Here is a 24,532-nt window from a genome sequence, read left to right as displayed (position 1 = left end):
CAGGTTTGTAGGCCTCCTTGCTCACACACACCTTTTCAGTTCTGCTCACACATTTTTTATGGGATTGAGGTCAGGGCTTTGTGATGGCCACTCCAATACCTTGACTTTGTTGTCCTTAAGCCATTTTGCCACAATTTTGCTTGCTAGTATGCTTGGGGTCATTGTCCATTTGGAAGACCCATTTGCGACCAAGCTTTAACTTCCTGACTGATGTCTTGAGATGTTGCTTCAATATATCCACAATTTTCCTCATGATGCCATCTATTTTGAAGTGCACCAGTCCATCCTGCAGCAAAGCACCCCCACAACATGATGCTGCCAACCCCGTGCTTCACGGTTGGAATGGTGTTCTTAGGCTTGCACGCCTCCCCCCTTTTCCTCCAAACATAACGATGGTCATTATGGCCAAACAATTCTATTTTTGTTTCATCAGACCAGAGGACATTTCTCCAAAATGTACGATCTTTGTCCCCATGTGCAGTTGCAAACCGTAGTCTAGCTTTTTTATGGCGGTTTTGGAGCAGTGGCTTCTTCCTTGCTGAGCGGCCTTTCAGGTTATGTCGGTATAGGACTCGTTTTACTGTGGATATAGAACCTTTTGTATCTGATTCCTCCAGCATCTTCACAAGGGTCTTTGCTGCTGTTCTGGGATTGATTTGCACTTTTTGCACCAAAGTACGTTCATCTCTAGGAGACAGAACGCGTCTCCTTCCTGAGCGGTATGACGGCTGCGTGGTCCCATGGTGTTTATACTTGCGTACTATTGTTTGTACAGATGAACGTGGTACCTTCAGGTGTTTGGCAATTGCTCCCAAGGATGAACCAGACTTGTGGAGGTCTAGAATTCTTGGTCTTGGCTGATTTCTTCAGATTTCCCCATGATGTCAAGCAACGAGGCACTGAGTTTGAAGGTAGGCCTTGAAATACATCCACTGGTACACCTCCAATTGACTCAAAGGATGTCAATTAGCCTACCAGAAGCTTCTAAAGCCATGACATCATTTTCTGGAATTTTCCAAGCTGTTTATAGGCACAGTCAACTTAGTGTGTAAACTTCTGACCCACTGGAATTGTCATACAGTGAATTTTAAGTGAAATAATCTGTTAACAATTGTTGGAAAAATTACTTGTCATGCACAAAGTAGATGTCCTAACCGACTTGCCAAAGCTATTGTTTAACACAAAATTTGTGGAGTGGTCGAAAAACGAGTTTTAATGACTCCAACCTAAGTGTATGTAAACTTCGACTTCAACCGTATATGCATACTGTGTATGGTCTTGCTTTGCATGTCTCTTCACCAAACTAAAGACAGCATCCCATCTTCACCACAGCCTCACGGCGCAGAGAGAGCGAGCGCTCAGTGGAGAACGAAGTATTCAGCGGTAAGGAGGACGACCCTCCCTCTCCCGGGTCTCGCCCCTCTTCCGCCAACTCTTCCACCTTCTCCTCCAAGGAGCCCCTCAAGGTGATGCCTGCACCGCCACCTAAGGAGAATGCCTGGGTCAAGCGGCCTGCGTTGAGTACCGGGTCCAGCGAGGGATGCGCCCCTATCTCCACCAGTGACACGGCACCTCCCAAACTGAGGTCAGAACATGTTCTTATACGTCTTCTATATTTTATAGCATCTCTGGATAATGAAGTGGCCAATTATGTCTCGTATTGATGTCACATCCATTACCAAAAGCCTGTCTATTTTAGTGACTGTGGCTAAGAATAGTTTAGAATTGTTTTGTTGCAAGCTAGTTAGTTAAACGTCTGAATGTCCCATCTCTCTTTTCAGCTCGAGTTCTGCAAATGAAAGAGGATCTAGTAAGGGTAAGACTCTGAGACCACAAAGACCTTGTGCTTTTGTGTTATGTTAGTAGTTCCTTCCAAAGAAGGAGTAATGGAGACTTTGTCCTAATCCCAGAGTGGACCGACTAGGCCTTTCGGTCCTACTATAAGAGATTCTGAGCGTGATAGACACTGTTGGGTTCTATTCACCCCCTCACCGTTCAATCACTGCTGGATAATTATATTTTACAACATCACCAGGACTTGACATGAACTTTTATATGCACTTGTCTTTCGGACAAGTAGGAATTCTTATATATACATAATTCTTTTTTTCTTGTCCAAAAGCCCTAGTCACTTGTTTCAACAACAAAAATATTGAACACAGAATCAGACAAAAATGTAGGCTACACTCTACCTATTGGCTTCTTTGCATATTCAAGCCCGTCTCAAAATACAACACTTCCTCTAAGGCTCTCCTGGAGAATGGTTGGCATAGTCTGACAACGTACATTCAATTATTCTGCTGCTCTGTCGTTCACTACATACTTTGGTGTGAGACTGCCATCATTGAAGCTGTTTGGGGCGTCAGCTATTGGATCTGCTCTAACCAATCAGAGTATCAAAGCCGAATTTTCAAACCGCTGCTTTGCCCACGTGTGTTCTGGCTCTGGCCCAACCCATTGGTTACTGGACCAATCAGACAGCCACGAATGTGTTTGCATTCGGTGACGGGTCATGGATGTTCTCAGATCTAGACTCATTGAGGAGAAGAAACAAACGTCCATGGGTGTAGCGTTTGGCCAGAGCAAAGCGTCTGGTTAGCCAGGCAATGGTTCGCCACTCATGGGTTGCATTTACACAGGCAGCCCAATTCTGATATTTTTACCACCAATTGATCTTTTGACCATTCACATCAGATGTTTTTCAGAGCTGATCTGATTGGTCAAAGACCAATTGGTGGAAAAATTATCAGAATTGGCCTACCTAAGTAAAATGTAGCCTTGGTGGCCTATAAAATATTGTAACATAAGTACAACCAAATCGTTTTTGTCTTTATAAAATAATTCCCTCCACGGCTCGGAATTAAAGGCGTCTCTATAAATATGTCTACGGTTCATAACTCTCTGGGACAGTTCTGGGAGCACATTAAAACATTTAAAAAGCAATGAGGCTGATGTAACAGATGACTTATCTTAAAATGTTAGTTTTATTTCTTCATATTATAAGGTCAACAATACACACATTGCTTTAGGCTATGGACGAATGTTCCAAAATGCAAATAGCGGGAAAACACTTCTCAAAAGCACACCGCCAGCCCTAGCGGTTTCATGTGACAGATGAAAATATCCGTTAGAAATTAGAAGGGAGATCTAAAGATGCATCAACCAGCATGCATTGCGACTATGACGAGCTGTGTTCGAATACCCATACTAACATACTACATACTTGAGTATATACTACATACTATATGCTATTAGTTCATTTTAGTGTACTGTAAACGAACAGTATCATTTCAGTTGAGCGTTCGTAAATCTAGAGCGTTGTCAGATTGTCCGTACGTAAATTCAAGTGATTCGCTCGTACGTAAATTCAAGTGATTCGCTCTCGGGGTGTTCACACTGGACACTTTGGCGGAGGAGTAGGGTTGATCTGAGCATTCAACGACAGTAAAGCACCCAAGCTAACTGTCTAATGTTGGCTAGTTACTTCCAGACACAAATGAGAGAACACCTCAATCTGACAGTTTTACTCGCCCTAGCAGAGCTGATTAGGCTGTGTTCATGTTATACAGATTGTTGGTGACTAACTGTGCTGCTTGCAACAATTTAATTAAAAAAAAACATTTGCCAACTTTTACTGACACCGACCGTATTCAATGGGTGTTAAGCGTTGGTAAATTCATCAGTTATTCTGCGAGAGAGTGCTCTGAAATCGGAGTAGATAGCCAAAATTAACAATCCATTGAAACGCAGAACGACTATACCACTTAGCTGTGAATAATCAAGTCAATAAATGTTGGGTTAGTTAATATACTGCCTAGCAAGTTTGATGTATTAGTAGCCAACTAACGTTAGGTAACTAGCTAACATACCGGTACATACTGCTGTAATTTTATGTGGTTCGTAAGGATAGCGCAGCCAACAAATTGTCAGTCAACATAACATGTAACTTATTTGAAAAGTCATTACTTTATTACATTGCTCAACATTTCCTTAACATTTGTCATAATTAGTTAAAGCAATGAATTTGTATTCGATCTCGTCAGACTTCAGCTGCATATTTTCCGCCATTTTCTTCAAATCTGGAAACGTTTTGAAGCCACGCCCATTTTCTGAAGAATTGCATTATGGACCCTAAAAGCACGAAAATGGTGTCCACTGCATGTATACTTCGTATTTTGGGGAATTTTGTACGACATCCGGGAACTTATGGCATACTATATCCACACTATGACCAATAAGCATGCTATATACTCAATTCACGTCACAAATAGTACGGTTAGCGTGGTTAGTATGAGTATTCGAACACAGTTTAAGATTATGCCTTTGGCTGCTGGACAAATAACAAACGTTGATTTTTAAAAACTGAGAGAAATTCTGGTTTCAATGCCATATTAAGTGCTAATAAAATAATTCCCTCTATGGTTGTATTTTGCCTAGGCTAGGCTACTTTGATTGAACCAAGCTAAGACATTCTCATAGAAATGTGCGTTATACAGTTAATTCGGAAAGTATTCAGACCCCTTCACTTTTTCCACATTTTGTTACGTCACTTATTCTAAAATGGATTGAATAAATGTTTTTCCTCCATCTACACAACACCCAATAATGATGAAGCGAAAACAGGTGTAAACATTTTTGCAACTGTATTAAAAACAGAACACCTTATTTACATAACTATTCAGAACCTTTGCTTTGAGGCTCCAAATTGAGCTCAGATGCATCCTGTTTCCATTGATCATCCTTGAGATTTTTCTACAACTTGATGGGAGTCCACCTGTGGTCATGTGAATTGATTGGACATGATTTGGAAAGGCACACACCTGTCTATATAAGGTCCCACATTTGACATTGCCTGTCAGAGCAAAAACCAAGCTATAAGGTCAAGGGAATTGTCCGTAGAGCTCAGACAAACTTCCAAAGAAGTTTGGAACCATCAAGACTTCCTAGAGCTGGCCGCCTGGCCAAACTTAGCAATCGGGGCAAGCTCCAGAGTTCCTCTGTGGAGACGGGAGAACCTTCCAGAACGACAACCATCTCTGCAGCACTCCACCAATCAGGCCTTTATGGTAGAGTGGCCAGACGGAAGCCACTCCTCAGTAAAAGGCACATGACAGCCCGCTTAGAGTTTTCCTGAAGGAATCTCAGACTATGAGAAACAAGATTCTCTGGTCTGGAAACCTGGCACCATCCCGACGGTGAAGCATAATGGTGGCAGCATCATGCTGTGGGGATGTTTTTCAGTGGCAGGGACTGGGAGACTAGTCGGGATCGAGGGAAAGATGAACTGAGCAAAGTACAGAGGTCCTTGACGAAAACCTACTCCAGTGCGCTAAGGACCTCAGACTGGGGCAAATGTTCACCTTCCAACAGGACAACCATCCTAAGCACACAGCCAAGACAATGCAGGAGTGTCTTGGGGACAAGTCTCTGAATGTCCTTGAGTGGCCCAGGCGAAGCCCGGACTTGAAGACCGATCGAACATCTCTGGAGAGACCTGGAAATAGCTGTGCAGCAATGCTGCCCATCCAACCTAACAGCGCTTGAGAGGATCTGCAGAGGAGAATGGGAGTAACTCCCCAAATACAGTTGTGCCAAGCTTGTAGCATCATACCCAAGAAGACTCGATGCTTTAATCGCTGCCAAAGAAAACATAATACATTTGCAAATATTTCTAAAAACCTGTTTATGCTTTGTCATTATGGGTTATTGTGTGTAGAGTGATGAGGGGGAAAAAAACGTATCCATTTTAGAATAAGGCTGTAACGTAACAAAGTGGAATAAGTGAAGGGGTCTGAATACTTTCCGAATGCATCAATGAGAATGTCATTCTCATTGACAGCAATTTTATGAAGTGGTAGATTATGTGCAGAAATGGCTATGTTGACAGAATCAAGCCTTTAGACGTTAATGTTAATTATCCTATTTTATATTTGTCAAACATGCCTATAGTTATGTTAAGTATCATTAAAGTAGCCAATATGTTTATCACCTACACTCTGACGTGTAGGCTTTTTTATTTATATACATGAACAATAGATTTGAGTATTATTCCAATGTTGGCCTCTGATGATCCATTTCTGATCTGAGTAATTGTTTGATTTTGTGATTTTCTTTACTTGTCCATTTGGACAACTTAAATCTATATTCTTCTTGTCAAGCAATCATTTTTTTAACGCTTGTCCGGGACAAGTGTTAATGTCGAGCCTGATCACGTTCCAATTCTAAAATATACTGAACAACAAATATAAATGCACCATGCAACAATTGCACCGAGTTACAGTTCATTTAAGGAACATATGACTGGGTAGGGGCAGAGGCCCACCCACTTAAGTCACCTACTAGGGAGCCAGCCCCAGCCACAAAAGGGCTTTATTACAGACAGCAATACACCTCAGCAACGTTCCCTTCAGACCCCAGTAAGACTAGCTGTGACCATTGGCGTCGGCTAATGGGTAACCTAATATTTAAAATCAAAATCCCTCCCCTCAGACGATCCCTCAGGTGAAGAAGCCATTTGTGGAAGTCTTGGGCTGGCGTGGATGAGGTCGGTTGGACGTACTGACAAATTCTCAAAAATGGAAGAGGCTTATGGTAGAGAAATTAACATTCAATTCTCTGTCCACCAGAGCTGTTACCAATCTTGCAGTCAGCATGATAATTGCACTCTCCTCCAACTTAACATCTGTGGCATTCTGTTGTGTGACAAAACGGTACATTTTTAGAGTGGCCTTTTATTGTCCCCAACAAAAGGTGCACCTGTGTAATGACCATGTGGTTTAATCAGTTTCTTGATATGCCACACCTGTCAGGTGGATGGATTATCTTGGCAATAAAGAAATGCTCACTAACAGGGATGTAAGTAAATGTGTTCACAAAATTTGAGCGCAGTAAGCTTTTTGTGCGTATTGAACATTTCTGGGATCTTATTTCAGCTCATGAAACACTTTACATGTTGCGTTTTTATATTTTCAGTATAAATTGGTGATTGTTTCCCCTTCTAGCTCTTCTACCCTTCTAGCGTTTGGTGATTAGCTAAAGCAGAGGATATGGGGGCGATTGGGTGGATTGGGACCAGGAGGCCACGTCTTGACTTAAATGGATTGAAGAGTAGCACTGCCCAATTCTGGTCCTGGATAATCTCTCCTGTTGGTTCTCTTGTCTTGTTTCATTGGCTAGCTGGTCTGGAGGTTTGACAAAAAGCAATGTGGAAGCTCGCCCACCAGTACTTCACTCACACACAATCATTTCTAATTAATGTGGATGAGATAGGACAACGGAAGTAACTTTGAATAATTTGAATCACTCTAATTTACTGAATTGTCAGTTGAAACAATACCCAGGAAAGAAGAGATGGCAGGAACAAAACTGGGCAGCCCTGGTGTAAATCAAAGTGGGGAACGCTTGGTCCTGTAGGGGTGCAGTGTCTGCTACTTTCCCAGGGTAGTATTTTTAAAAGGCACCAAACAACCTGAATCCAATAGTAATAACACTCCTTTCCATAAAACGTATTCTCTCTTGTTTGTTCCTTGTGAACACACCCCTGGTGTTATCAAGCTGTTGACAGATTTTGCCATGAATATGACTAACTCCTGGGAAATGAAGTAAGAGTAGTAAATATTTAATGGCGTTGGTTTCTTAATCAGGTGAAGGTTGTCACTCAGCAAAAACAGCAGACCCTGCGGCTATTAAGGAAAATGGGTTCCCCAGGCCCAGGTTGTATTCAAGATTACAAAAGTTTGAAGTGTGAACCTCCCATTCATCACTGTTTTGCATAACTGCGCAAATGTAATGATCTTGAATGTAACCTGGGCTGTAGGCTGTGTGGAATGCTGCTGTACGCAACCTGGGCCGTAGGCTGTGTGGAATTCTGTTGTAGCCTTTAATGGAGTTCCCGTCTCCCTAACCCCTCCCTCAATCCTCACTGTTTGGGCTCTCCCTTCCAGACGAGAATAAAGTGGACGGTGTGCGTCTGGACCGGGGCCCCCCACGGGGGAGAGGGGGGGCCGCAGTGCCTGGAGCAGGGCGGGGCCGAGGAGAGGGGGCCAACAGAGACCGACGAAGGGAGGAAGACAGGTCAGCCCAAAACGAGTGGCATTAGTGGAATAGGCAGTGTATTGCAGTCAGGGCACCTCTAAAGGTTGGTTTATGGTTGGTGTGTCAACTGCTGTTGGGAAAGAAGAAAGTTAAAAGAAATGCAATTGCTACCCTTATCCGTCAAAACAAAGGTCCTCAAATGCTTGCTAGCTAAGGGGAAGCGCCTTCACCAGGGCCCAATACTGTCCTCAGTGAGGAGATTGTGGATGTAACCGCCAATTCCTCAACTCATGGCTTCCCCAAAGGTTACTGCACAGCATGAGACAAGAAGCAAGGGCTAGCTTGCCTTCACTACAAAAAAAAGCATGATAACTTCATGTTCAAAACTTCCAAATTATCATGACTGTATTTTGTAAATATTAATGATAAAATAACAACCGCTTCCAAGGGTTGTAGTTCCTTGTTATGGTAACAGTAATACCTGAGCTGAATGGTTGTGGGGAGTAAAATTCACACTTTTAGACTTTGTTTAGCTAGCTAATTCCAGTGTGGGACTCCATGAACTGCGAGCGCATTTTATGCACTGTATACATCTTACACTCCAGAACAGTAGTTAGCGGTGTATATACCAGTTGTCAGTTTAAATGTAAGAAAACGTAGAAATGCTGACCGTGAGGATAGCAAGCTAGCAAATTAGTTTTGTTCAGGACCTTGTGTGGGTTTGACTAATTAGCCAGAATTTGTTTGTTTTTTTACCCCTTTTCTCTCTCCCCAATTTTGTGGTATCCAATTGGTAGTTACATTCTTGTCTCATCACTGCAACTACCATACGGACTCGGGAGAGGCGAAGGTGGAGAGCCGTGCATCCTCCGAAACACAACCCAACCAAGAACCCAACCCAAAAAAAAGAAAAAAAAAAAGGTTCTAGGGAGGGGCACAATTCTTGACACAATGCCCACTTAACCCGGAAACCAGCCGCACCGATGTGTCGGAGGAAACACCGTACACCTGGCGCCCGTGTCAGCGTGCACTGCGCCCGGGCCGCCACAGGAGTCGCTAGTCCGTGATGGGACAAGGACATTCCTGCCGGCCTAACCCGGACGACGCTGGGCCTATTGTGCGCCGCCCCATGGGTCTCCCGGTCGCGGCCGGCTGCGACAGAGCCTGGACTCGAACCCAGAATCTCTAGTGGCTGGCACAGCTTGCACTGCAATGCAGTGGCTTAGACCATTGCGCCACTCGGGAGGCAGCAGCTAGCTCACTTGTTACCTTGCCAGCAACACTCAACATTCTTGCTAGCTTGTTGGCTAGCCATGCAAATAATAAATATTAGAAATATTGAACTAGTATTCTAGTATTTGCTTGCAAGTAGTGTAACTTGGCGAACCCAAATATCTTTGGTAATAGTACTGGCTGATTTCGCCTTGGTTTTCCTCATGAAAAAAAAAATCCCACTGAAATAGAGGTTTGTGTCTTGGAGACGTGCGTTCATGGTGTTTTCTTGCATGTGTCGTCAAAAGTGGAAACTTTTTTGTTTTTTTTGTCACAGTTCTTTAAACTGGATGGAACTGGTTAAGATTGCATACGTTCCCATGGTGTTTTCACACAGATGTTGGTCAGTATCCCCAACTTATAACATTTGTGTTCTATCCCCGCACAAGCACACCTGAGCTTGACTATTAGTTGAGTAGTTAAATCAGGAATGCTTGTTTGGGGCTTAAACAGAAATGTGTCATGTTGAGGACCTGAGTCGAAGTCACCAACAGGATTGTTAACTGTTAACCAGCCTTTAGAGGTTATTCAAGGTGAATACTATTAGTCTTCTCCTGCATATACAGTTATGAGTGGATTCTATTGGAACAATTGAAGTTATTTGGTGTCCTACTGTTGAGCAGTGTGCTAGTGCCAGTTTGTGCACTCACAGGTTCTGACCCGCAAGACTTAGCTGGACAGTGAAGTTTAACTTAGTCTTTATTCTGTTTGTAGAAAGGCTAAAAGAAGAGGCCGAGACTCAAGACCTGCACCAGAGCCAAAGAAATACGAAGAGTCCCCCACCCTCGTGAGTCCTGTTGCCACATCAAGTGGTCTTGACACACCCCATAGTGTGTTTTCCCCAAACGCCCACACACGATTCCCACCTCCCATGTAAAGTTTTGATTATTCAGAAACTGAAACTACCCCTGTATCATCAGTCTTCCACTGAAAGTCTTCAGTTCTTTACCCCATTATCCCTTCACATTGGCTTCAGTCCGTGAAACCGCCCTTTCAGTATCCCTCATCATCGCCAGCCTTTTTCCTCAATGTTTCCTTATTTGTTCTTCTGTCTTTTCTGCAAAGTCATATATAACAGGAAAAACATGGGTCACGTTTTGACAAGTTTTCTAATATCTATATACAAAATAGTTATGCATACATATAATGCATAGGCAGGTACAGTGTAATTACAGTTTAGGTGCACAGTGTGATATAGTTCTAACACTGTACCCAAACCGGCCACGCGTCCCATTGTGTGCAAATTGATTTTGTCCCCCCACACCAAACGCAATCACGATGCGTAGGTTGAAATATCAAAACAAACTGAACCGATTACATCAATTTGGGGACAGGTCGAAAAGCATTAAACATTTATGGCAATTTAGCTAGCTAGCTAGCTTGCAGTTGCTAGCTAATTTGTCCTATTTAGCTAGCGTACTGTTTCTAGCTAATTTGTCCTGGGATATAAACGTTGAGTTGTTATTTTACCTGAAATGCACAAGGTCCTCTACTCCGACAATTAATCCACACATAAAACGGTCAACAGAATAGTTTCTAGTCATCCCTCCTCCCACACTTTTTCTTCTTTGTACTTTATATGGCGATTGACATCTAACTTTCATAGTTACCATGACAACTGACTGAACTCAGTTCATCTTTCAATCACCCATGTGGGTATAACCAATGAGGAGATGGCATGTGGGTATCTGCTTCTATAAACCAATGAGGAGATGGGAGAGGCAGGACTTGCACCGCGTTCAGCATCACAAATAGAACTGACTTATATTTTAGCGCTTGGCAACACAGACACTTGTTGGCGCGTGCGAGCAGTGTGGGTGCAATAATTGAATAGCATGTATGTTTAAATTTATTTTGCGACGCGAGCGGTGTGGTCAGCATGTTACGACAACTGTTATATCCGTTACCTGTAGTTGCACTGTACCATGTAAATACATAAATATTTAGAACTTTTATTGTAAAGTGGGACCCAAGTGAGCAATGTTAGGATCTCTCCTGCTCTATTTTGTTTGTTTCAGAAATTCAGCTCAGCCAGTAAATACGCTGCTCTGCTAATGGACAGAGAGCAAGGAGATGATGCAGAGAATGGTGTGGAATAAAACGAGAAGGGGAGAAAGAAGAGGAAATCCAGCGAATGAAAGAATATCACATTAAATATGAAAATCTCTTCACCTGGAGTAGAGGCACCTGGGAAAGTCATCACTCCTTCCTTCTTTACTCAAACCCATCCCAGACCCCTTCCCTACCCCCTCTCTTCAGGACTTTTCAGTTTCTAAAAAGAGTAGTCCCATACTGGACTTGTTTTAAATGGAAAAGGTAAGGAGTAGTCGACACTCAAGAAAAGAGAATTTAATTAATTGTAATAAATAAATAAAGTGGTGTAAAAATGATTGCTTATGTTTATGGTATGCGTTGGGTTCCATCCCTCTCACCAGCGGAAAAGGAAGAAGTTTGTTACTGGATGCTGACTTGCCAGGCTGACCTACTTGACCTTATGTGCAGTAAAAAAGCTAGTGTTTATTTAACTGACAGAATAGGATAAAGGTACAGTGTATTCAGACCCTTTCACTTTTTCCACATTTTGTTACGTTGCAGCCTTATTCTAAAATAAATAAAAAATCCTCAGCTATCTACACACTAGCCATAATGACAATTCAAAAACAGGTTTTTAGAATCTTTGCGTATTTGTATTTATTAAAAATAAAGACCATACCTTATTTACATAAGTATTCAGACCCTTTGCTATGAGACTTGATCATCCTTGATGTTTATACAACTTGATTTGGAGTTCAACTGTGGAAAAATTCTATTGATTGGACATGATTTGGAAAGGCACACACCTGTCTATATAAAGGTCCCACAGTGGACAGTGCATGTCAGAACAAAAACCAAGCCATGAGGTCAAAGGAATTGTCCCTAGAGCTCAGACAGGATTGTGTCAAGGAACAGATCTGGGGAAGGGTACCAAAAAATATCTGCAGCATTGAAGGTCCCCAAGAACACAGTGGCCTCCATTTTTAAATGGAAGAAGTTTGTAATCACCAAGACTTCCTAGAGCAGGCTACCTGGCCAAATTGAGAAATCGGGGGGGAAAAGGGCCTTGGCCAGGGATGTGACCAAGAACCTGATGGTCACTCTGACAGGGCTCCAGAGTTCCTCTGTGGAGATGGGAGAACCTTCCAAAAGGACAACCATCTCTGCAGCACTCTACCAATCAGGCCTTTATGGTAGTGGCCAATCAGAAGTCACTCAATAAAAGACACATGACAGCCTTGGAGTTTGCCAAAAGGCACCTAAAAACAAGATTCTCTGGTCTGATGAAACCAAGATTGAACTGTTTGGCCTGAATGCCAAGTGTCACTTCTGGAGGAAACCTGGCACCATCCCTACGGTGTGGCGTTTTTCAGCGGTAGGGACTGGGAGGCTAGTGAAGCTGGAGGGAAAGATGAACGGAGCAAAGTACAGAGATCCTTGATGAAAACCTGCTCCAGAGCACTCAGGACATCAGACTGGGGCAAAGGTTCACCTTCCAACAGAACAACGACCCTAAGCACACAGCCAAGACAACGCAGGAGTGGCTTCAGGACAAGTCTCAATGTCCTTGAGGCCCAGCCAGAGCCCGGACTTGAACCCGATCGAACATCTCTGGAGAGACCTGAAAATAGCTGTGCAGTAACGTTCCCCATCCAACCTGACAGCGCTTGAGAGGTTCTTTTTGAGAATGGGAGAAATTCCCCAAATAAAGGTGTGCCAAGCTTTTAGCATCATATCCAAGAAGACTTGAGGCTGTAATCGCTACCAAAGGTGCTTTAACAAAGTACTGAGTAAAGATCTGAATACTTATGTCAATTGAATATTTGTTTTTTATTTGTAATAAATTTGCAAACATTTCTGAAGCCCTGTTTTTCTTTGTCATTATGGGGTATGTGTAGATTGAGGGAGGCGGACAATTTAATACATTTTAGAATAGGCTGTAATGTAACAAAATGTGGGAAAATATCAAGCTCTGAGTACTTTCCGAATGCACTGTATATATTGTCACAGTTCCCTGATTGGTCCAGCCAACACTAACGCTGACATGGTTCTCAATGGGTGTGCTTGTTTTGCACAGCTAGCTCACGGTGCACTACGAAAGCGGCGAAGGAGGAGTCTGCTGTTGTATTCGAGTACTGTAGAGCCTGGGGGCTGTAAATGTCATCACTAAGTAAAGCGTGACAGAGGAGAAATTCAGACAGATCAAAATATGAAGAATTGTTTTTCAGATGTCACCATGACACTGCCATTTTCCTCATTGTTAATCAATTATCAGAAGTTCTCCACCTGCAATTTTGTTTTTGACTTGTCTGTTTGGAGTGGGGCGTTCAGCGTTTGCCACTGGGCTCCTAAATTGCAAATCGAGTGCCAACTCTGCCCACCCGGCCAATAACCAGGTGTCCCCCGCAAAACAAGCACCCCCAATGAAAATCTACAATTGCTATGGGGAAATTTGATGTCCAAGGATGATACTACAAGTGTAGCATAGCTAACTTTAGCTAGCATGCAATGCTACTGATCTATTGCTGAATTGGGAAGGTGTTTCCATGGTAGTGTGTTGAGAAGTAGCTTGGTAATTCTTATTCATAAAGGGGTTTTGATTTCTGAGGTTATTATGCATAGGCTTTGGGGAGAATACTTGTTTAATCCCTTTGGAAAAAGGCCCGTACTGACTGTCCATGAGGAATGACAATGAATTATTGTCTTCGCAGTGTAATGGAAACCTTAACTTGCAATCATTATTGAGCCTTTTTAACTTAACTATTTTGAATAATAAATTGGCTGAAAATGTTATTGAGCTTTTGCTTATACCAGAGTTGATATGGTGAGAAGGTTTTCATATAAACTGCATCCTAATTCCCAATTTAATCAGATAAATGAATATTTCTCCAATATTTTGATAAGTTTCCATGTAACTCAAAGCTGTGAAGATGCTTGCACATCACTTATTCAACAGGGATCTTTAGGTGGGTCTTAAACCTGACAGAATTTGGCAGCCAACGTCAACAACGACTCACTAAACCGAACTAAATCTCGTCACCGTTATCCCCTATCACAGTGCAGATGTTTCAGTTTTTCAACACAGTGACGCAATAATGACATCAATTAAAAGCCATCAAGTTAAACACATTTTGTCCAGCTGTTGCAGTTTGAGCCGCTCAAGACAGGATTTAAGGATTACTCTGAGATTACATTTTCTCATTTTGAAGTGATTGATCAATTGGGCCTGTGCATGACAGTACATCTGGTGGATGTCAAGGGTGAAACTCAATCGATTATATTGACCAATAGTTAATTGTGCTGACATGTAAATTGGGGGTGGTCGGCTTTTTTATTACATGAAATTAGCTTTAAAACTGCAACATTTTCTAGCAGGACACTAGCTCAGGGATTCTTGATAGTCGGGACAATGCTTGTCCGGCAGGGAAACTATATACACCATAAAACAAAATTTTTACATTTAAACAAAATAATATAAACAAAATGTCCCTTAATGTAAATGTTAATCTCAAATAACAACTATATATATACATACATACATACATACATACATACATACATTCATTAAGGGAATTTTGTTTTTATTATTTTGTTTAAATGTAAAAATGTTGTTTTATGGTGTATAAAATAAAATAAAATAAATAAATAAAATAAAATGGAATAATATTGAAAGTATTTAGAAAATTCCATAAACAAAATGTCCCTTAATGTAAATGTTAATCTCAAATAACACAACTATATACATACATACATACATACATACATACATATATACATAAATTAAGGGAATTTTGTTTTTGGAATTTTCTAAATACTTTCAATATTATTCCATTTTATTTTGGGTCTACAGTGCATTCAGAAAGTATTCAGACCCCTTGACTACTTTACAGCCTTATTCTAAAATTGATAAAAGTTGTTTTCCCCCCCCAAATCTATCTACACACAATACCCCATAATGACAAAGCAACGAGTCTTCTTGGGTATGACACTACAAGCTTACCACACCTGTATTTGGGGAGTTTCTCCCATTATTCTCTAAAGATCCTCTCAAGCTCTGTCAGGTTGGATGGGGAGTGTTGCTGCACAGCTATTTTCAGGTCTCTCTCAAGCCACTCCTGCGTTGTCTTGGCTGTGTGCTTAGGGTCGTTCCTGTTGGAAGGTGAACCTCTGCCCCAGTCTGAGGTCTTGAGTGCTCTAGAGCAGGTTTTCATCGAGGATCTCTCTGTACTTTGCTCTGTTCATCTTTCTGTTAATCCTGACTAGTCTGTCTCTGCTGCTGAAAAACATCCCCACAGCATGATGCTGCCACAACCACGCTTCACCAAATGGATTGTGCCAGGTTTCCTCCCGATGTGACGCTTGGCATTCAAGCCAAAGAGTTCAATCTTTGTTTCAACAGACCAGAGAATCTTGTTTCTCATGGTCTGCGAGTCTTTAGGTGCCTTTTGGCAAACTCCAAGTGGGCTGTAATGGGCCTTTTACTGAGGAATGGCTTCTGTCTGGCTACTCTACCATAAAGGCCTGATTTGGTGTAGTGGTGCAGAGATGGTTGTCCTAATGGAAGGTTCTCCCATCTACACAGAGGAACTCTGGAGCTCTGTCAAAGTGACCATTGGGTTCTTGGTCACCTCCCTGACCAAGGCCCTTCTCTCCTGATTGCTCAGTTTGGCCAGGCGGCCAGCTCTAGGAAGAGTCTTGGTGGTTCCAAACTTCTTCCATTTAAGAATGATGGAGGTCACTGTGTTCTTGGAGACCTTCAACGCTGCAGAAATGTTTTGGTACTCTTCCCCAGATCTGTGCCTCGGTACAATCCTGTCTCTGAGCTCTATGGACAATTCCTTCGACCTCATGGCTTGGTTTTTGCTCTGACATGCATTGTCAGCTGTGGGACCTTTTTATATAGACAGGTGTGTGCCTTTCCAAATCATGTCCAATTAATTGAATTTACCCCAGGTGGACTCCAAGTTGTAGAAACATCAAGGATGATCAATGGAAACAGGATGCGTCTGAACTCAATTTGAGTCTCATAGCAAAGGGTTTGACAGCTTATGTAAATCAGGTATTACTGTTTTTTATTTTTAATAAATTTGCAAACATTTCTAAAAACCTGTTTTTTATTTGTCATTATGGTGTATTGTGTGTAGATTGAGGGAAAAACAATATTTTTTTATCCATTCTAGATTAAGTCTAACAAAATGTGGAAAAAGTGAAGGGGTCTGAATACTTTCCAAAAGCACTGTATGCCTGGAAATGCCCTTGTACTGAGCAAAGGATCCCAATTTCAAGCTCTCCAAAAAGTGTTAAATTCTAAAAACGGGTAATCATGGATATTAATTGGCCTACACACAACCCCATAATGTCTGTAATTGTATTAAAAATACATCAAATTAAGTATTCAATCCTTTTATGGTAAGCCTAAATAAATTCTGGAGTAAAAATATACTCAAGTCTCATAGGTTGCATGCACTCACTCTGTGTAGTGCATGCAACTGACTCATTTGTTACACACACCCCCCCCCCCCCCCCCCCCCCCCCCACACACTATCTGTAAGGTCCCTCATTTGAGAAGTGAATTTCAAACACAGAACCACAAAAAGCAGGGAGGTTTTCCCACTATCCCTTTAAGCATGGTGAAGTTATTTCAACTTTGAATGGGGTATCAATACACCTAGTCACAACAAAGATGCAAGCTTCCTTCCTAAATCTGTTTCCAGAGAGGACGTAAACTGCTCAGAGATTTCACCATGAGGACAACGGTGACTTTAAAACAGTTACAGATATTAATGGCTATTATAGGGGAAAACTGAGGATGGATCAAGAACTTTGTAGTTACTCCACAATACTAACCTAATTGACAGAGTGAAAAGGAAGACTGTACAGAATAAAAAATATTCCAAAACATGTTAGCAACAAGTCACAAAAGTAATACTGCAAAACGTGGCAAAGCAATTACCTATTTGTCCTGAATACACTCTCCATATTTTAAAGCATAGTGGTGGCTGCATCATGTTATGTTTATGCTTGTAATCGTTAAGGACTTTGCGAGGCATTGGAAAACCTCGCTGGTCTTTGTGGTTGAATCTGTGTTTTGAAATTCACTGCTAGACTGAGGGACCTTACAGTTATATTTATATGTGGGGTACAGAGAGAGTCATTCAAAATTTAAGCAAATGTTTACTCCTGAACTTATATAGGCTTACCATAACAAAGGAGTTAAATACTTATTGATTTAAGACATTTCAGCTTTAAATTTTGTATTAATTTGTAAAGATTTTCGAAAAACATAATTACACTTTGAAATTATGGGGTATTGTGTGTAGGCCAGTGACCAAAAACTCTTGATTTTAAATTTGGGCTGTAACACAACAATGTAGAAAAGTCAAGAGGTGTGAATACTTTCTGAAGGCACTGTATACCATAAGGACCCCTTATTCATGTCCTCATTAGATGTAGTGCAACAAGACCACTAATGGTCTGTAAAGTTCTCTACTTTTAATAGATTTAAACAATACTGGAATCACCTTGGTCACAACCATAAACTTTCAACTCCATCTGCCTGATGGATTAAGATAGAATATGAATTTTGTTTAAAATGTTACATTTAATTAGGTTTTAGAGTCGTAAAATAACTGAGGAAAAACATTGCTTCTGTGTATACAACTTGAATGAAGAAAAATTCAAATTGTCAACTCTGTAAAACATGAACTCTGTCAGTGCTGAAAGATGTGGGAATGTTTTTTTTTTTATTGGGGATATTCAAATTAATATTTTTCCATATTTTACAAATGTTTGTATTTAGACATTTTTTGCCTCAAAAAAAGTTATCTGTCAACTCCATCAGTGGCTTGTCAATTCCATCACTGAACGCCAACACCCTTAATCTTTTTATTCTGAAAAAATATTTGAATCCCTGTTCTGTAACATACTCTTAAACAATTTAAGTATTTGCTATGCTAATGGATTGTTTGCTTTATAAATGCTTAATGTTCTAAATCTAGAAAAACATGCCAAAATGCTAAATAAATTAGCCCTGGAGCGTGTTATAAAACAAAATAAAAATGTTTGGAGATTTGTATTACATATTTGAATAACCAAATGATAGAATTAAACAAAGGCCTTTTTACAATTGTTCAACAACGGTTTAAAATGAAATGCTATATGGAAAACAAATGAATTAGGTTTTTCCTTTACATAGTGCGATTGGTGATACTTTGGTCTATCAAAATACACTCCTCAAAAAAATAAAGGGAACACTAAAATAACACATCCTGAATGAATGAAATAATCTAAAAAATACTTTTTTCTTTACTTAGTTGAATGTGCTGACAACAAAATCACACAAAGAATCAATGGAAATCCAATTTATCAACCCATGGAGGTCTGGATTTGGAGTCACACTCAAAATTAAAGTGGAAAACCACACTACAGGCTGATCCAACTTTGATGTAATGTCCTTAAAACAAGTCAAAATGAGGCTCAGTAGTGTGTGTGGCCTCCACGTGCCTGTATGACCTCCCTACAACGCCTGGGCATGCTCCTGATGAGGTGGCGGATGGTCTCCTGAGGGATCTCCTCCCAGACCTGGACTAAAGCATCCGCCAACTCCTGGACAGTCTGTGGTGCAACGTGGCATTGGTGGATGGAGCGAGACATGATGTCCCAGATGTGCTCAATTGGATTCAGGTCTGGGGAACGGGCGGGCCAGTCCATAGCACCAATGCCTTCCTCTTGCAGGAACTGCTGACACACTCCAGCCACATGAGGTCTAGCATTGTCTTGCATTAGGAGGAACCCAGGGCCAACCGCACCAGCATATGGTCTCACAAGGGGTCTGAGGATCTCAACTCGGTACCTAATGGCTGTCAGGCTACCTCTGTCAAGCACATGGAGGGCTGTGCGGCCCCCCCAAAGAAATGCACCCCACACCATGACTGGCCCACCGCCAAACCGGTCATGCTGGAGGATGTTGCAGGCAGCAGAACGTTCTCCACGACGTCTCCAGACTGTCACGTGCTCAGTGCGAACCTGCTTTCATCTGTGAAGAGCACAGGGCGCCAGTGGTGAATTTGCCAATCTTGGTGTTGTCTGGCAAATGCCAAACGTCCTGCACGATGTTGGGCTGTAAGCACAACCCCCATCTGTGGACGTCGGGCCCTCATACCACCCTCATGGAGTCTGTTTCTGACCATTTGAGCAGACACATGCACATTTGTGGCCTGCTGGAGGTCATTTTGCAGGGCTCTGGCAGTGCTCCTCCTGCTCCTCCTTGCACAAAGGCGGAGGTAGCGGTCCTGCTGCTGGGTTGTTGCTCTCCTACGGCCTCCTCCACGTCTCCTGATGTACTGGCCTGTCTCCTGGTAGCGCCTCCATGCTCTGGACACTACGCTGACAGACACAGCAAACCACCTTGCCAAAGCTCGCATTGATGTGCCATCCTGGATGAGCTGCACTACCTGAGCCACTTGTGTGGGTTGTAGACTCCGTCTCATGCTACCACTAGAGTGAAAGCACCGCCAGCATTCAAAAGTGACCAAAACATCAGCCAGGAAGCATAGGAACTGAGAAGTGGTCTGTGGTCACCACCTGCAGAACCACTCCTTTATTGGGGGTGTCTTGCTAATTGCCTATAATTTCCACCTGCTGTCTATTCCATTTGCACAACAGCATGTGAAGTTTATTGTCAATCAGTGTTGCTTCCTAAGTGGACAGTTTGATTTCACAGAAGTGTGATTGACTTGGAGTTACATTGTGTTGTTTAAGTGTTCCCTTTATTTTTTTGAGCAGTGTATATAGTTCAAATGTAAATTCTAAGCCAAATGTTAGACAATCTCAACTTTTCCCCCCACTATCAATAAGTCCGTGAACTCTAAAACGGCAACATTTTCTCTCGGGTTCATGGCAAAATGTGTAACATGGCATGAGATTAGCTTTAAAACTGCCCCATGGCACAACATTTGTTGATAGATAGATGTATTTATAATTGTGGGCGGTTGGGTGCCGCTTTGCTCGGACCTTGTGGACGGCCGCGAAACTGCGCTACACCATTGTCATTAATCAACACTAATCAGATGTCTTAGTTTGCATTGTGCCACAGTTAAAACGATATACATTATATAGAACAGATGATTGTCATGTATAATGTGGGGAATTGTGTTAGAAATTTCTCACAAACCATTGTTTCACTTTTTTTGTATACTACAAAGCAAGAAGGAGTTGGACAGCTAATTTGCCTAAATCTTTTGATATAACTTATTTTTTTGGAAGATGAGGTTGAAGTTGACATGGTCTAATTGATTCAACAAACGAAAAACGCATTTCTTTAGCTATTAAAATAATATATTAACCAGAACATTTAACATTTCTGAGGGGCATCCTATATTATGAAGACAGCTGGATCTACTCAGGGTTTTCTAAAGCTTACCAGCTTCAGTTAGCTTCACGTTCCAGCTCAGTCTTCATCCGTAGTAAGATGGTGGATAACTGGGCATGCATATGTCGCACGTGGCTAGCGAACACTGAACTCTACATTTATACAATGCTGAAACATCAATCCATGGGCAAGTCAGTGCCACATTTTTCATTTGTGCCGAAATCAAAATGAAGGAAAAGTTATATCGCTAATAAAGCAGGCTATGATGTGAAATTGGTTTTTAGAAGTACCGTCTTTTTATTGTATTACTTAAAGTTAATGCCATCTTTGGTGTGCTTATAAATGCATGAACCCCTTTTTTCCAACTCCTATCAATAAACTAATATGAACATAGTAATAATAATTGTATTTCTCCATACAAAAGTTTTACTGTTGTAACCCACAATTTACACCGGTGTTTAAATTTGGGTTTTTCCTTAGTCAAAATATTGTTATTCCACTAGACGGCGCTTTAGTATTGTAGATGGTCATAGAATGTTCAATCAGGCCGTGAGAAACCGCGCCAGTCAGATACCATCACGAGCTAGCAAGAGTGATGTACCATAGAGTTAACCAGAGCGAAACCGAATTATTTATAGTGTTTTGAGTGATATTCCTTTTCAAGATTGTTTTGTTTCAAGACGGAGTGGGCTTATCAAGAACAGTGTTTCAAAATCATGTACTCCGGTGAGTTACCTAGCTTCTTTTCTACTAGCATGATAACTGAGAAAAGCCACTAGCATGTCATTAGCAGGGTTTTGTTGAATAATTATATTATTGTCTTGTTAATTTTGAGTGTTTTGTAACTAAAAACCAATTGTAGTTAGATGTGTAAATGAGAAACTGTATTTAAGTTTTTAGCTCATATGAATGAAGTGTTAATTATGTCTAGCTACTTGTATTGCTGATGGGGCTAGCTCTTGAGTGATCATTCTAGAATGTATTGGCATTTTTTCTCGCTCATGGAACTGTAACCTAATTTTATTGAAATGGTGTTTAAATTAGAGATACTATTATTCCTGTTGTGAATTTTTAAAATGTATATATTTTAAATTGAGATGCTATTGTATGTAAATGTTGTGCTAAGCTCTTTACTTTAGCATTTACTTGATAACTGGTTGCAACAGTACTGTACAAGTCTATGGCAGTCAATGTAATGTTTGTATTGAATTGAGAAGTTTTACCTATGAGATTCTAACTGAGATCCTGTGCTGCTCTCTGCAGATTTGTTATGTTTTTATTGGTTGATTCTAAGACTAGAACAAAGGTGATTCAGTGATCTCAAAGAATGGCGAACTAACCACCAACGACCCATTTGACTCGACTGGCGCATGCAGGCTGCACCACTGTATTTGCTTCTTCAATCCATCGCATTGAGCGTGTGCTTCTTCATTGGGTCAATCTTGGATACAGATAAGCGCTCCAACCTGCACACACGCACAAGCCGCGTAGTAGGCCTACAAACTGAACACACACTGATACTTTTCTATTTGGGACAGATATCATTTTTACTGTGTTTATATTTGTGCAGTTATTAATTTGTCTGTAATAAATGTGACATTTTTTATCATTTTTAATACGACCCTTGTGCCTGTCAAATTTTCATAAGTCATCTACGATAGATTCTAGCCCAGACACTACTGCTCCTAGAGCATAGTGTGATAAGTGTTACATAATTTTGTGGTGAGCTAGCCAGGATAATTGAAAGCAGAGCACATATTTTGCTGGTGTTTTGGGGTTTGGTACAGACATATTTCAGACATTGAAATTCTATTTATTTACAAGCAGTATGGGTAGAGTTACAGCCCTCTGACCAGCCCCTAGTTACCTCTTATGACTAAGTACATCTGACGAGACCGTGTCCACTCTGATGATGGCGACACACCCTTACTGAAATGATCTGCTGAGAAGAGGTATGATCGAACACAGACCACCCCATTCCAGCTACCCCCTCATTCAGACATGAAGTCCACGGTAGGTGGTAATCAACCCCAACCAGGACTGATGTGCAGCTGCATTATGTCATCAACTCACCTGAAGTCCAACGCATTGTGGTAAAGCATGTCATGAAGAACAACACCTCCATAACACGGAACCAACTCAAATGGCTACGTTCCTTCTCAGGCAAAGTACCCAAAGGCCCCAGGTGAATCTGACTATGAAACATGGTGTCATGTCAAACGGATGTTACAAGATTGTACCTCTAAATATCTACAGCAGAGGAGGGTCCTGGAGATTCTGCTTCCCCCAGCCTCAGACGTGGTGAGGCAGCTTGCCGCCTCTGCATCCCCAAGAGCCTATTTGAAGCTACTGGAGTCAGCTTATGGCCTCGTGGAGGACAACAATGAAATCTATACCATATTCCTGAACACCCACCAGAACTCAGGTGAGAGGGCATCAACACCTACAGAGCCTGCAGGTACTCCTCAGTGCTGCTGTGAAGAGAACGGAAGTGAAAGGGGCTGACCCTGAGCTAGTGAAACGGTTCACACAAGGCTGCTGGGACCACTCCTCATTAGTCTGCGGCTGGACATCAAGACGGAGACACCCACTGACTTTGCAGAGCTCCTCGTACAGTTAAGAATGGAATAGGACACCTCCAAAGTGGCGCAGCGGTCTAACAGGCTGACTTAAAAATAAATGTAGAAATCTATTTTATTAAATTATTGCACCCACACTGCTCACGCGCGCCAACAAGCGTCTGCGTTGCCAAGGGCTAAAATAGAAGTCAGTTCTATTTGTGACGCAGATCGCACCTCAAGTCCTGCCTCTCCCATCTCGTGTTTATAGAAGCAGCTACCCATGTGCCATCTCCTCATTGGTTATACCAACGTGGGTGACTGAAAGACGCATGAGGTCAGTGGCGGTAATACACCTAATTTATGAAAGTTGACAATTGCAATATAAAGTCAAGAGAAGAAAAAGCCTAGCAGGAGGAGAGATGACTAGAAACAATTCAGTTGACCGTTTTATGTGTGGATTAATTGTCGGAGTAGAGGACCTTGTGCATATCAGGTAAAACAACAACTTGATTTTTATATCCCAGGACAAATTAGCTAGCAGCAGCAAGTTAGCTAAATAGGATAAATTAGCTATCAAGTGCAAGCTAGCTAGCTAAATTGCCATAAATGTTTAATGCTTTTTGACCTGTCCCCAAATTAATGTAATTGGTTCAGAATTTGTTTTGATATTTTAACCTGCGCGTCGTGATCGCGTTTGTTGTGGGGGGACAAAATACATTTATGCACGATGGTGCACGCGCACAGCTGGTTTGGGTTCCGTGTAAGGCACAGCATCACAGTGCTAGAGGCGTCACTACAGATCCGGTTCGGAAGTTTTGTAAGCCTACGTCTCTGAGACTGAGATAGTGAGGAGGCAGGTGGCTGATTTGAAGATGGAGAGAAGCTGTGAGCTACGAGCTTAAACGGGACAAGGTTTTAGTAGAGGGGCATACCGACGCTGACAACACTGACAAATTCATTAGCTTAGTAGGACCAAGATGAACGGCTGTCATAATTATCGATGGAAACCAGAGCAATTCCCTTCTCGATTCAGGCATACAAGTGACAACATTCACTAAGTCCTTCCATGTTGAATACCTTCCATCCCAGCCTATTCTCCCCCTGGACAACATCAGAGGTTGGTGCTGGAGGTCAAGCTGTGCCCTACCTAGGCTACGTCGAGGTCAACATCCTCTTTCCCGAGAACGTCCCTGGAAAAAACGAAACTGTGAACACATTAGCCCTAGTTATCCCAACATCCTGTACAAGCATGTACAGCCGA

General features: G+C 41.8%; 1 protein-coding gene across 4 annotated transcripts in view; it reads left to right on the top strand.

Annotated features, from left to right (window-relative positions):
• LOC106565230 (eukaryotic translation initiation factor 4B) overlaps nt 1–11,696 on the top strand; it is a 71,821-nt gene extending 60,125 nt beyond the window's left edge. For 2 of the 4 annotated variants that reach the window (XM_014132111.3, XM_014132110.3), the window contains exons 11-15: nt 1,333–1,585; nt 1,782–1,816; nt 7,944–8,073; nt 10,021–10,093; nt 11,325–11,696. In XM_014132111.3, coding sequence (XP_013987586.3) covers nt 1,333–1,585; nt 1,782–1,816; nt 7,944–8,073; nt 10,021–10,093; nt 11,325–11,405 — 572 coding nt within the window. In that variant the 3' untranslated portion in view covers nt 11,406–11,696. The remainder of the gene's footprint in view (nt 1–1,332; nt 1,586–1,781; nt 1,817–7,943; nt 8,074–10,020; nt 10,094–11,324) is intronic. The other 2 variants (XM_014132112.3, XM_014132113.3) reach the window with 2 other exon arrangements.
• Nucleotides 11,697–24,532: the final 12,836 nt, after the last annotated feature.

The sequence above is a fragment of the Salmo salar genome, chromosome 12 (genome assembly GCF_965601325.2).
Source record: "Salmo salar chromosome 12, fSalSal1, whole genome shotgun sequence".
In the NCBI taxonomy this organism is placed as follows: domain Eukaryota; kingdom Metazoa; phylum Chordata; class Actinopteri; order Salmoniformes; family Salmonidae; genus Salmo; species Salmo salar.
This window is presented reverse-complemented; position numbering and strand designations above follow the sequence as displayed.